The 13,731-nt window shown below is 45.5% G+C and overlaps 4 protein-coding genes across 4 annotated transcripts; 2 read left to right on the top strand and 2 right to left on the bottom strand.

Annotated features, from left to right (window-relative positions):
- Positions 1-643: 643 nt before the first annotated feature.
- On the top strand, positions 644-3,420 carry EAE98_004831 (uncharacterized protein). The gene is made up of 2 exons (XM_038952452.1): positions 644-990; positions 1,055-3,420. Exons 1-2 carry the CDS (start codon positions 873-875, stop codon positions 3,067-3,069), a joined length of 2,133 nt encoding a protein of 710 aa, XP_038811102.1. The 5' UTR covers positions 644-872; the 3' UTR covers positions 3,070-3,420.
- A 1,532-nt stretch (positions 3,421-4,952) lies between these two features.
- Positions 4,953-6,088, top strand: EAE98_004832 (uncharacterized protein; the record flags this gene model as incomplete). The annotated part of the gene is made up of 2 exons (XM_038952453.1): positions 4,953-5,630; positions 5,759-6,088. 2 exons carry the CDS (start codon positions 4,953-4,955, stop codon positions 6,059-6,061), a joined length of 981 nt encoding a protein of 326 aa, XP_038811103.1. The 3' UTR covers positions 6,062-6,088.
- Positions 6,089-6,721: 633 nt separating this feature from the next.
- EAE98_004833 (uncharacterized protein) lies at positions 6,722-9,361 on the bottom strand (the record flags this gene model as incomplete). The annotated part of the gene is made up of 1 exon (XM_038952454.1): positions 6,722-9,361. The coding sequence occupies one exon, from the start codon at positions 9,359-9,361 to the stop codon at positions 6,722-6,724; it is 2,640 nt and encodes an 879-aa protein (XP_038811104.1).
- Positions 9,362-11,849: 2,488 nt separating this feature from the next.
- On the bottom strand, positions 11,850-13,319 carry EAE98_004834 (uncharacterized protein; the record flags this gene model as incomplete). Its single annotated transcript, XM_038952455.1, has 1 exon — positions 11,850-13,319. The coding sequence occupies one exon, from the start codon at positions 13,317-13,319 to the stop codon at positions 11,850-11,852; it is 1,470 nt and encodes a 489-aa protein (XP_038811105.1).
- Positions 13,320-13,731: the final 412 nt, after the last annotated feature.

Genomic DNA, 13,731 nt, shown 5'->3' on the forward strand with positions numbered 1-13,731 from the left:
AAAAACGGGATTGACTTTGCACGGCGCCATTGTTAAGTATGGGATGAAAAGACGAGTACGAGTTATACCCTCCATCTTCATGTGTATTAAATTTACTTACGAACAAATTACAAGGACTTCTTGTAAAATAGCTAATACAAACTGAATCCACACCATCACCTCCTTACCACCCATGCAATGTTTATACTTCAAGGAATGCTCGGGATATTTAATGTCGAAAATGTCTCTCATGTTGTAATACATACCTACCTACTCTTTGTGCACCGCCTCACAATATCTACCTAGTAATTACTTCTTAAGATGATTATCAAAAGTATCGCCCACGAGTATATTCAAATATATCTGGTGATAATGACGCTCTTTCTTGCTGTACCTACTAGGCACATACCTGCCTAGGTATATTGATGACTTGATTGATTGCCCAGTGAGTACGTTTCGTCCGTCTTGTAGGATCTACAACGAGACCTTCCTAAACAAACCTTGAAATTCACCCCGCGCCATCTATCTGTCTATCGATAAGGCGGCGGGGATGATATCTTGAGGCGGCGATTATTATCACTAGCTCTAAAACCCGATATACTTTTTTGTCTCACCTCGCGCCTCGCTATTACCTACCCTTGTAAACTCCCAACCATCAGAAAGAAAAATTAACAAAGCTGTCAAGTTTGTCCAGTTTGTTTCACGAGAAACACTTTCTCTTACACCCATTGCACCCATTTCGAATCATCATTCCACCAATAATTCTCTCTATCTTCATTCATTGAGAGCTATTTACCCAAAACTACGCGCTTATACCACCCTCCATCTCTTACTGCATATCGCGAAACTTTCTTCCCAGCCAGTGGTGAACTGCCAAAGAAACGAAACCCAACATGTCGAACCAATTTATTGGGCTTACCATGTTGGTGACGTTAAGTTCTCCACCTGGTGCACAATTGCGAGGTATCGTCAGTAGTATCGAACCGGGTAAAAGCTTGACTTTACGAGAAGGTTGGTGCTCACGTAACGTTAGCAAACGATTTCATTGCATTAGCTAACACGAAGTGCCTCATAGTTACATGCCCATCTAATGGCAAATATGTCCCTGAGTTTACAATTAACGCGGCGGAAATTACGGAATTGATTGAGGCTCGGAATGAAAATGTCAAGCCGCCCTCTCCGGTTATACAACAGAAGCCAGCGGTTGTACCTGCGTCGGTTGCGAAAAAGTTTGAGGATCCGGCGATTCTGAGCATGGGAAGGAGACCGGGATCGGTAGCTTCTCCTGCAGCATCGATTCCATCGTATTCTCAATTGGAGAGCGCTTCGATGGAACGCGATGGTTCAGCCCGAACTGTTGTTGGTCGTGAGAATAGGCGCAAAGAACAGAATACTTCATCCACCTTGCCCGATAGTTTGACAAGTCAGGAAATACACGATCAGGCGGAGCTGGAGCATGAAGAAGCGGAGATTTTGGAAGAACTCGATACAGAACTAGCTGAATTGTCGGTAGAGCCCGCTTTGACCAAATCAGGACGACAACGAACTCGCAGGAGAAAGAACCAAGGAAAGAAGCCTGTAGAACGTGTCTTCCAGGAGCCAATCGTTGGCCCTTCCAAAAATGCCCCCGGATCAAAAGGTTGGAGACAAACTCCTTTGCTGGAACCGGTCACTTCATTTCAACCATTTGCAACCCTGAAAAAGTCTCAAAGAAGGGGTAACAGGAATATGGACGAGAACGGCTGGGCTACTGAAGAAGCAACCGACGTGCAAGAGATGGGAGATTTTGACTTTGCTGGTAGTTTGGCAAAATTTGACAAGAAATCTGTTTTCAACCAAATGCAGGCTGAGGACGCAATAGCAGAATCAGATCGCTTAGTCGGACACAATCGCTTGCCCAAGGCAAAGCCCGGAACGTATGGGGGAAAGAATCTTCATCCTACCGAGAACGTTTTGGATACGCCAAACGGTGCGACAAAGGCTCCCGAACTTTGGAAGAGTGACGCTGATGATACCGACATCCAAGAAATAAGTAGTCAAAGAGGTTCAGGGAGTGGTAGAAACTCTCGTGCACGAAGACCAGAGAATAAAATAGCCAACCATCACAGACCTATTTCACGGAAAGGAAGTACTGTTCCAAGCTCCCAACCATCACGAAATATTTCAGTGGCGCCGTCAAAGCCTATGTTGTATCTTGTTCCTTCAGATCGTCGATGTGAACCTATCTCTGCGCTACAGATGCTTAACCTGGAGAATATCGCAGATGCTGAACTTGGCCTCACCGAAGACATGATGACTGAGAATGCAGGTCGTGGTATTGCTGAAGTTGGATTGTCGGCTGTGAACACTGGAGGTCGTGGTTTGACCCAAGGCAAGAAGTCTACAGTTCCAACGGTTATAGTCTTCGCCGGGAACAATAAGAGTGGACTCCGAGCTGTAGCAGCAGGTCGACATCTCCGAAATCACGGTCTTAACGTTGTGGTTTGCGTCCTCGGTCTTGAACGTGATTCCGAACTTTTAGTTGGGCTTAGATGCCAAATCAAAGTTTTCCGCAGTTTTGGTGGTAAAGTTTTTACCAAGACTGAACTTCTTGATTTCATTAAAACATCAGGCGCACCTATCGATCTCATTATAGATGGTCTTCTTGGTCTCACAATGTCATTCGAAGAATTACGAACAGGTGATCAGGCTGCAGCTTACGAACTCATTGAATGGGCCAACCGAAGTAAAGCATCGGTTCTCGCCATTGATGTTCCTACGGGCATTGATCCCACGAGTGGAAAGGTCAGTGTAATTGATGGACGAAAATTATACATCCACGCGAGATATGTCGTTGCAATGGGAGCACCTAAGAAAGGTCTATTAGAAGCAATGAGTATGGGTGAGGGAGTGGGTGACGAGGAGAAATCAGGATTAGGAATTACAAGTGCAAACGCGAAAGCGAGTGGGGAATGGCAACTTTTCGTTGCGGATATTGGACTCGGGATGGCGGTTTGGAAGAAAGCTGGTACGAGAGTCAGAAGAGGAGTGGAGTTTGAGGGTAGTTGGGTATTGGGAATGAGGTTTCAGAGCGGTGCGGTAGTTGCATGAATCTCGCGTCGAGATTGAGATTGAGGTTTATTTCCTAGTGGGCTAATTATTATATGGTGTGCGTGGATGGGATGGGATGGGATCAAAAGCATAAATTTGGGAGTGGGTGTGGAATGGGATCAATAGCATTGCAATGGCGTTCTAGTTGTTGCATATTTTTGGCATTGGCTTACTGCTTGGCTAACTGGCTGGTTGGGTTGGCTTTGGAAGATGAGAAGATGGAAATGAATGAAACGAAATGACAAGGTAGTAATGACTTACTTGTTCTTAGATGAGATGATGATATCATGGAAGAGGAGAAATGGGAATTAGATATAGATATAGATATCAATACCAGTATCAATATCTTTACTTTTATCAGTGAAACACAGGGTTTTCATCTTTGCTTTCATTTCATTTTTCGGACTACTGGTACCTAGGTAGTGAAAGTTCATCTCTCGGGTATATGAGTTATCACGCATTAGTTTTGCGATGTAAAGATTACGATGCGAAGACTACGATGCGAAGACTACGATGCGAAGGTGTAAGGTTCGTAGATGATTAGAGGAGAGAAACTGAGGGGGGTTGGATTGGATTGGGTTGGGTGATTTGTATAGATGATCTGTATTACATATATTAAGTTCTATTTGGACTAAATTGCTATTACTATTACGGATATGATATGGTACGTACAGTATGTTTTATGGTGTTGGGGTATATATCTAGGTAATTCATGGATATGTGAATATGTGAATAGGGGTAATAAACTCGGATAGTCATGGCGGAGATGTGTCAGATGGGGAGGTTGTGAGGTTGTTTGTTAATCTGTTTTATATGTGGAAGGTTGGTATTTGAGTGTGAGTGAGTATATCGTTTACACATCAACTTCCAGTACCAAGTCAAAGTAGCTACGCACAGAATCTATGGTAGATCCGAACGAATATGATCGCCAATCCAAGCTGGCATGTTTCGCAAGATCAATCATTCCTCTAAACTCTCAAGAGATCTATATTCATAACCGTGATACTACGAAGTCGTGTAGTGTAGTCTCATGGACGTCATATCGGTAAACTAGGCTATCTTGAGTATTTATATGCGTGGAATGGAAATATCGGGATGGTTTTTGGATTGATGAATCATGAACGCCACCGCAAACGCAAAATAGTGCCCTGGTTATTTCTTCCAGACAGTGAGTCTATGTTTCCCTCTGACTTGTTCTTCATCCTTGAGTATCGGTCTCAAAGGCTCCAATGTCAAGAGATAGCAAGCGATATGGCATGTTCTACAAAGAAAGGCCACGAATATGTCTTGTTACGCAGCTACCTCGTGCAAAACTGGAGCACTATATTACTTCGATGTTTAGAAGCTTCAATTTCGCTTTGTATGAGATTGGGAATTTGTATATAGATTGCTACTTCGAACCACCCACAACAAGAGAGAAAACTGGAAGTCCAGGAGTAAGAGTCAAAATGAAGTGTGAAGTATTTGGTATATCAAGTTTTAGGAAGCTTTTTTTTTCTTCAGAAGTTTAGAAACGGTCATTTTGTTGTATAGCAGCTCCGGTTTGCAGAAAATAACATAATGTGGAAGTTTCTCGTCGAGCTTTGCTTTGGTAAATCATCTAAATTGCTTCTAGGTGGAATAATATAATCTTACCAAGATGTTGGAGATGGAGTTGATGTAAGATTACCTGGGTATGCGTGTCAGCAAACAGTTAAATACCAACATGTTGGTTTACAATTAGTACAAATATCTAACTCACATTTCATCCATTCATCCATTCATTCACGAAAAAACACTTTTCCCATTCTCCCTTCTCAAACACCCAAACACAATTTCCCCAAGACACAAAATCCCCAAAACACAAAATCCCTCCCGCCAATCTCTCATCCATCTACCCCAACATGGCCTTCACCTCCATGCTCACGCAATATTTCCCCCCCGCCCCCCTCTTCACCGAAAAAGACCTCCCCTCCCAAAAAGGCAAAGTCTTCCTCGTCACCGGCGGCAACCAAGGCGTCGGCTACGAGCTCATCAAAATGCTCTACCCAACCGACGCCACCATCTACATGGGCAGTCGCAGCTCCTCTTCCGCGCACACCGCCATCGCCGAAATCACCGCCTGCGATCCCGCCCGCGCGGAAAATCTCATCTTCCTCCCACTCGACCTCATGGATTTCCACAGCATCCGCGCCGCGGCTGAGATGTTCCTCGCGCGCGAGGAAAAACTCGACGTGCTGTGGAATAATGCGGGGATAGGGGGATTGCCGCCGGGGACGAAAACGAAACAGGGCATAGAGGGTCATATGGGGGTGAATGTGGTGGGGACGTATTATTTCACGCGCTTGCTGCTGGGTTGTTTGAGGAGGGCGGTGGAAGGGGGGGTGGAAAATAGTGTGAGGATTGTGTGGACGACGAGTTGGATGGCGGAGGGGAAGAGTCCTGAGGGGGGTGTGCGCATGCAAGATTTGGAGAGGGGGGGGTGTGGGAATGAGTATGTGGATTATGCGGTTTCGAGGGCGGCGGGGTGGATGATGGGGGTTGAGGCGGGGAAAAGGTGGGGAGGAGAGGGGATTTTAAGTGTATGTATATTTTTTTTCTATCCTTTTCTCCATCATCCCATCCCATCCCATCTTATCCCACACAATTCCTCCCCCCCTCCTCTCCCTCCCCCAACCCCAAACAAACTAACACCCCCTCCCCACCCCAGCTCATCCAAAACCCGGGCAACCTCCGCACACAAGCCTACCGCACGCAACCCCCCCTCACAAAATTCTTCATCAACCTGCTCCCCCACCCCGCCAAACTCGGTGCCTACACTGAGCTCTTCGCCGGACTCAGTCCGCTCACCTCGCAAGACCAAGGCGCGTATATAATTCCCTGGGGACGCATTCAGCCGCGCCATCGCCATCCGCGCGCAGACATCTACGCGGCCATGGACGCGGGACGCGGTGCCGAGGTGTGGGAGTGGTGTGAGCGTATGATTGGGAGTGGTGCTGGAGGGGATGTGTGAGGTTTGTGGGTGGATGTATGGGGAGAGGAGGAGGGGGGTGGGGAATGCGAAGCGGGGTGAGGGGTATGGTTTAGGGTTTATATCTATCCTTCTATTTATCGATCTATCGATTCACCCGATATAATAATAATCGTCAATCTTACAATCGTATATTCAATACAGTGCAGTGTAGTGCTCACGGACTAAATCAGATTCAGGATTTGATTCCAATTTACACCACGCATTAATTACCCCCATCAATCTCGCTATATACATACATACTAATTAAGCATCGCTGCGGAGGTATCAAGCTTAATTCTATAATCCCATAATCCAATTAGTCCAATCCAATCTCATTCGATCTCATTCAATCTAATGCCACGCAACGCAACCTCATCTTCACCCATATAATACATCAACCCAACCGAAACAAATATCCAAGTCTGGTCTAATCCACTCTATCTATGTACACCCCCCTCTTCGCGCGAGCGAGCTATTCTTAGGATTTCCAATCTTCTCCTCCTCTTATTCTATTAACCCCCGTGTCCCTATTATCTAACTTAATGAATACCCACAAGCATATATCTCATGCTCAAGTAACTCAATCCAATCTATCTTTTACCCAACCCATCCATCAATCCACCAATCAATCAATCAATCTGCATGCTAATCCCCCACCCATCACGACGCACTCGCCCAAATACTATGATTAACCCTCGCGGGCAACTTCCTCCCCTTCAACCTCTGATCAATCAGCCACAAACCCACTACAAACTCATCTCTCTCCAACCTGCCATATCGCTTTTCTTTCTGACGTCCCCAATATCCTTTCCCATGGACCAACTCCCAAGTCTCCTCCAACACATCTCCACCCAATCTACTCCTCTCCCACAGATCCTTCACCACCATTCCCGGCACCGTATCCGCCGCGCCTTCAATTTCCACCATTTCCCCACGATGATCTATCGTGTAGGGGAAAAGACCTTTATTACTCGCCCAGAGCGCTTCATATCTTTTTCTTTCTTTCTCCGTAATTTCATCTCTCCACCTCTTTCGGTTTCCCTCATCATGTTTATTCGGATGTTTCTTGACCAAGTGTTTCTTAGCCCTTCTCCGTTCCCCCTCTCCTTCTTCTTCCCTCAATTCTTTCTCCGTTTTCGGTTTCCGCATTGTAGTTTTCATAGTCGGAACTCCATTTGCTGATAAAGTGCTCTGAGGGGGTGTAGGCGTTCTCGAGTGATCGGATTGGAAAAGTTTCTTGAGTCGTCGAGGGGGAGGAGGAGCTGGAGGTTGAATAACTCCGGAAGATATAGAAGGAGTGGAAGCACGTGATGAAGCAAGGTATCCAGCTACCATAGCATTGGAAAGAGTTTCGGCAGTCATGCTCGGGGCGTAATTGGACGACTGAAGCCTTTTTTGCTCTGCTATTTTTGCACGCAAGGAGGGAGATTTGGGTTTAGGTTGAGAAGACGCGGATACAAATGAATCGTCCGAGGATCCATCATCGTCAGCATCGTTATTGTAGGATTGCCTAGACACTGGTTTTCTAGACAGCGGTATGGGTTTAGAGGATCTACGAGGAGTTTTTGTGGTAGAAGGATGCCTTGATGGTTGATTGGAAGATTCCGAGGTTGGTTCAGTTCTGTGAGCTGTTGTCAATATAGGAGATTGCATTGAACGTGGCTGAGGTGCATGCATGGGAAGATTTGTCGATTGATCTCCCGATGCAGAGAGATTAGCAGGCGTGCGTCGTGGGGGCGGTAAAGAGGGCTTTTTTATCGAAGCCTTCGAGGATGGTTCAGTAGATTCCGAAGTATGGGAGGATGTAGGTCGAATAGATTGTAGCGAGGGTTTTACTGACGGTTTCACAGGTACGGGTCCATGAGAAGAAACAGGCCGGGAGGGTTTCTGCATTGAAGGTTTTGTAGAAAGATTAGGTGTTGGGCCATGAGAAGAAGCAGGTCGAGTATTGTGTATGACAGGCTTCTGCACTGGGGGTTTAGGAGATGGTTTTGGACCTTCGGAACTAGTAGTGTGGGAGGAAACGGGTCGAGGCTGTACGTCAGATTTTGACGGCCCAGACACTGAAGCTTGCGAAGAAGGAGGTCGTGGATGTACCACAGGCTTCGACTTCGACTTGATTTGCTCAGAAATAGTGGCTTGCTCAGAAGCAATTCGAGGTTTCTTTGAGGACTCCGAAGCATGAGAAGAAACCGGTCTGGCCAGCCCTGCCGGTTTCAGAACAGGTATAGGCGCATGACTCGAAGCAGGTCTTTTCTGATCCTGTCTATTCACAATCTCGTTTCCCCTATTACCCACAAGCCCTCCTCCCTTCTTCACTCCCTTACCCGGCTGCTCCCACATCTCCACCAAATTAGACGTAGGAGGAATACTTGATAGATCCACTCTCCTATCCGTACTATCAATCGAACTCGTATAACTCTGTCTTCTACTCGGCAATGGGCTTGCCTGTTTCCCTATTCCCATCCCATAATTTTGACCCGTGTGATTCGGGCTACTTTCCCGACTTCTCTTTGCCGCCAAATTAGCCGCCATAAATGCCGCCGAATTATTTTTCACCTTCGGACTGGTTTCCGATATACCCGAAAATGGGGGCAGTAAATGTCCATTCGGTCTTTGATTTCGGTTTTGAGGCATTCTCTGTCCTCCTTGATATTCCGGCCCTCCAGTAACACTCCCCCCATCCGTTTCACTCTCCTCTGTCCTTTCCCTCCCTACTTTTTGATATCCATGTATCTGCTGTCCACCTGCCATCCCCGCATCCATCACCGAAACCTTAGACGGACTTCTCGCTCTCTCTCCTCCATTATTAGGGGACCCTCCCCCTCCCCCTCCAACCCCCGCCTTTGTAGCAGCCGCCAATGCGCCATCTCTCCCCCCCAAACCATTCCCTCCCAATTGTGTTTTACCCGCAAACTTATTCGGCACCACCGGCGTCACCTTACCCTTCGCATTCGAAAAAGCCAGCGCCGCACCCGTCAATGCCGCACTCTGCACTGCGCCCGTTCCTCTCCCCGTTCCCGTTTCGATCCCCGCTCCTCCCGTATTTATATTTCGAAGCGAATTTGTACTCGGATTATGGGTTATATTGATTCGCTGCGGAGAAGATGTCGTCGTACTCGAATTGGAATGCAAAGTTGAAGTCGAAGCCGAAGCCGACGCCGATGCTGAATTCCCAGGGGCAGATGTCGACGTGGTATCAGAGTGTGTATTCTTCGCACCCGTGGTTTCCGGCCGAGTAATCCTTCCCGGAGTCGTACTACCCTTACCATCTAAATTCGCGTCTGCCATTGTAGCCATGGTACCAGTCACTGCAAACTATCCACTGATATCCTCTCCTATCATATGCAATGCAATGCTAGAATGCACCCTTCATTGGTAAAGCCCGCGACGCAAAGAATTGATATTTCGAGATCATTGGGACGGATACGGATGCAATGGATTTCGCGGCTCAAGTTTCGTGAATCTTACAATCCGGCAATTAAAGATAAAAAGGTAGGTAGGTAGGTAGGAATAGGTATGTAAGGTACTCGTATCGACCTCTACCATACGTATTGTAGTATTCGGCGTATAGTGGAGTCCTTTGATAATCCCGTCATAAGATCATTGCTTATGAGACATGTCAAACCGAATATTCCATCAAATGCACACCCATCAGAACCAGAACCTGACAATCAATTCGATTATTTAATCGTCCCGTTAAAAAAGCAACAAAGTGAATACAGCAATCCTCCTCATAATCAAATAATCAATCACCGTCGCAATAAACTTTGCAAAATGCAGGTATTATATGTCCTCATGCACCCTAATAGGAGATCTCGATATTAAACTTTCTTCCATCCACGTTTGCAGCCATCCGGGTCTAGCTAATTATTGGTTCCAGGCACTAAAGCTAGGCATGGCCCGCAGCTCAGACGCCGCATTGTAGTATCGTAGTAGCATGAAAACATCCCCTAAGCTCAGTTTACCAAGCCTAAAAATAGATTAACGATGGCAGGCTGATAGAAATACTTCCTTCCATTCCTCACGAATCCAGCCCTATGGGGGGAAAAAAAGAAAACAACTTTATATCTAAAATCTAAACATCAACATCAACAACAACAACAACAACTCGAAATCACCTTGAGATATTCTGAGTGAGTGAATCCATTTATCAATTTTGTAATGGCTTTATAAATAATGAGGGAATGATTGATTGGTTATTTATTAAGTTCACTCTAATATGCATCTCATCTAATCTTCTTCTACATACTACTGGTCCGTCTACGGGTGTGCTTGATTACCTGTCCTGTCTATGTATCCATGATTTGATATCAACGAAGCATTTCATCAGATGCAGTATCTTCAGATACCAAGAACGATTTCCATTCCAAGTTGGTAGGCTGGGCACAATCAGATGGATTTCTGGAACAACAATATCACCACTTCTACAGTATTTTTCTTCACACATGCATACATCCCTTCATTCATTCACACTGATTCTCGTAATTAAGCTTGCGTGAGTATCACGAAAGTACCCAAGAAGTATTGTTTGTATCTTCGATTTCTCTTCATATTCTTATATTCTATTTCCTCCCATTCCTCCAGGGTAGGTAGGTATTGGAAAATTTCCAGCCAGTATAATGTCAAACATGTCCCAATGCCCTAGCCATCCATCCCTCCATCCCTCCCTCATCTGAAACCCCAATCCATATATAACTCCAATGTAAAGAAAAGTAATAAAGCAACCCAAGTCGTATTGGACGAGCCGTTTCTAATGAAAACTCCTTTAAACCGCTCACTCGCTATTGCTATCGCTATCGCAGCCCAATGTATGAAAAGTTCAAATCCCAAACTCCTCCAATGTATTCATAAAATAATCAGTCGTAAAATGAAAGTTATTCATCCGCCACCGCTAATTAACACTCGCATTTGTATTTCGTAATTGGTATGCAGAACCACGCCTGCGGACCCTAGGTGCATAACAAGTTTCATTCTCGCATGTGGGATGAGATAATAGCAGTGGGTCCTTGTCTTTTGGACCTGCATTTCCGCCCGCACAACTGGATTTCGAAAATTCCCATCTCCTCATCACTAGGGTTATTAACCTGTCCAAAGAATCATCAGACCACTCCGACTTTACCCGCCATCTCAATTCCATTTTTTTCTCTTCCTTTTTGTAAAGGATCTGCTTGAACCTGGCTTTCTTCACCATGCCATGTCATACCAGTACTGGAGAATCTTCAACTCCAGCCATACACATGATATTCGACAGCCATCTGCGACCGTCGATCTGACAGTCCTTCCAGTCCAGGGAAATTTCAAACCAAAAGCTGCTATTCGATTGTTTGACCAAATATGTAACATAATGGGTAGAAGCCAGTCCATCACAATGCCAAGTAAAAATTTCTAGTCGGAATTCCTCTACCGACTGATAAAATTTTCAATCGAAAGCAAAACACCCAAGATTTCATGTGTCATCGTGCGAACAGCCTTTTTTCGTGCTCCAGGGTAAAAGTGGATAAATTGAATCAATCAATGGGGATACACCCACCCATAGACAGATCGGGGGAATCCGAACATGTGGGACTAGTGTGGTTCTAGAAGGTCGGAACTCGGTATATGAAAAGAGGTGTGTCCGGTAATGAAGCGTAAGTACCGCTTGAGATCCGTCCGTCGGAACCCATGAATCATTAATTTTGAACCAGTCCAATGCCACTGAAATAGTAAAGTCTTGAGAAGCTAAATCTTGTCGAAGAAGGTGTCGCATGAATTGTGCCAGGTAGATGATGTGCATATCTAATTCTGTTTAATAAGTGATTGCAGTCCATCGAAGGGGAACTCCATCGTTTCCAATTTCGTAGGGCTTGCTGGATGCTTGTCTGGGTGGTAGAGCCCATCTTGCTCTTCCTGGTTTGCGGTCGTCCAATTTCCCATTTTTTCTCATGGCCATTTCCATAACTGCAATACGAATAAAATCACTGTTCTCCCTCATGTCGCGTTGACGTGCGACTGGGCCGGTCGCGACCTCGGCAAAAGCTTCCTCGGAATTTCCTTGTCTGCGTCTATTGAGTCCGGTTGGTGGCGTATCTTTTGATGACTTGGAAACCTTGTATGTTTGCATTTGAATAGATGCTGTGCATTGTGTAGCACTCATTGTTTGGGTAAGAGATGTTGGCACATGAGCATCCGTGGGAGCATTTGTCGTGGGGTTGAGATACCGACGTAGTGCTGGAGTGGGTGCATCAACCAGCAAAGGTGGCATCCTTTCATCCGTAAATGGGACCTTCGGGTCAATTGACATGATAGATCTTGTAAGAAAATCATCAGGCGTAATCATAGGTGTTGTGAGACTCGAAAATGATTTTGCCGCAGACCTTAAAGCACGCAGTGATGCAGTTAAATTTGATTTAAACGCGGACTTGCGGCGTGGGGGTTCGACACCGGTGGTATTCTGTTGATCCTTGGGTAAATCGGATGGTCTCTGAAAGACTCTAAAGTCAAGCTCTTCAACATCGACATCTGATAAAGGATGGTCGTGCAGAGTATCCTCGCCCGCAAATGTTGGTTGATACCTCCTGGTTGGTAGAGACCTTCGCCCTCTTGAACTCGGTGTTAATATTGAGCCTGGTGGAGTTGATGCATCACTAAGGGAAGCATCATCCAAAGATGGTACAGACTCGCTGGATGTAGTCCTGCTTGACATGACTGATCCCGGACCATTCTCCGAACTGTAACAATCGGTCGAATCGGTTTCTTCTGGAGGACTCAACAATAATTCCATGGGACTCATACCAAATGTTATACTAAGTTCTTTTTCCGATACGGCAGTATGTTTTAATATGGCATCCACTGTCAATCTTTGTCTTGATATGCCATGTGTGCGAGCATTCCTATTTGATCTGGGAGGCGGAATGGCCGTAATCGCCAACAAGGCAGCGACCGAGGGAGGAATAGCATCCGGCGAATGGGCATCGTAGGGGCGACGACTCGATCGCACCGAGTGATTTTTGGTAGTTTGACGACGATCCTTCCTTGGCTCGAATCCTAAACCATTTTTGAAACTATCGTGGTGACTTCTTGTAGGAATCACCACTGGCGAAGACGTAAATGTGGTCGTAACATCAGTACCGAAAGTTGACTTTGGCATGATATCTGAGGTTTGTTCATAACTGAGATTGGAATTTGGGTTGGTAGAAGAAGAAGCTGGAGTTGAAGTCGAAGTCGAAGGTTTCGATTTCGGCTTTTGTGTTGTGAATAATGAGAATGAGGTAGGCATCTTGTTGCTCGCGTGCCCTGAGAGTTACCGCATAAACCAGTTGTGTGTATTTATTACTTGATAGAAACCAAATTTGTCGGGGATTTGAATAATACGTTCAACGGGATTCGTTCTTGGAAAAGTAGAAAGAATTCTGAATGGAAAACAATTTATAAAATCTTATCGGAAGGGATATCGAGCAGTTTTGCATAATTTCCAAATGGACAATACTGAAAGTCAATGATCGCAGTACTCGGATTGTACGGTGATTCAAGAGCTTATCATGATATGATTGTCGGATAACAGTAGGGTGTGGATGTTGGTATGATAACACCAAAGGAAGTGTTACTACTGTATAGTAGTTATATGGTCGATTTGATAGAAGAAGGAGTGTAATGAATTCAACCTTCTCATTTACCAAAGGTGTGTTGAG

The sequence above is a fragment of the Botrytis deweyae genome, assembly GCF_014898535.1.
Source record: "Botrytis deweyae strain B1 chromosome Unknown BDEW_009, whole genome shotgun sequence".
NCBI lineage: Eukaryota > Fungi > Ascomycota > Leotiomycetes > Helotiales > Sclerotiniaceae > Botrytis > Botrytis deweyae.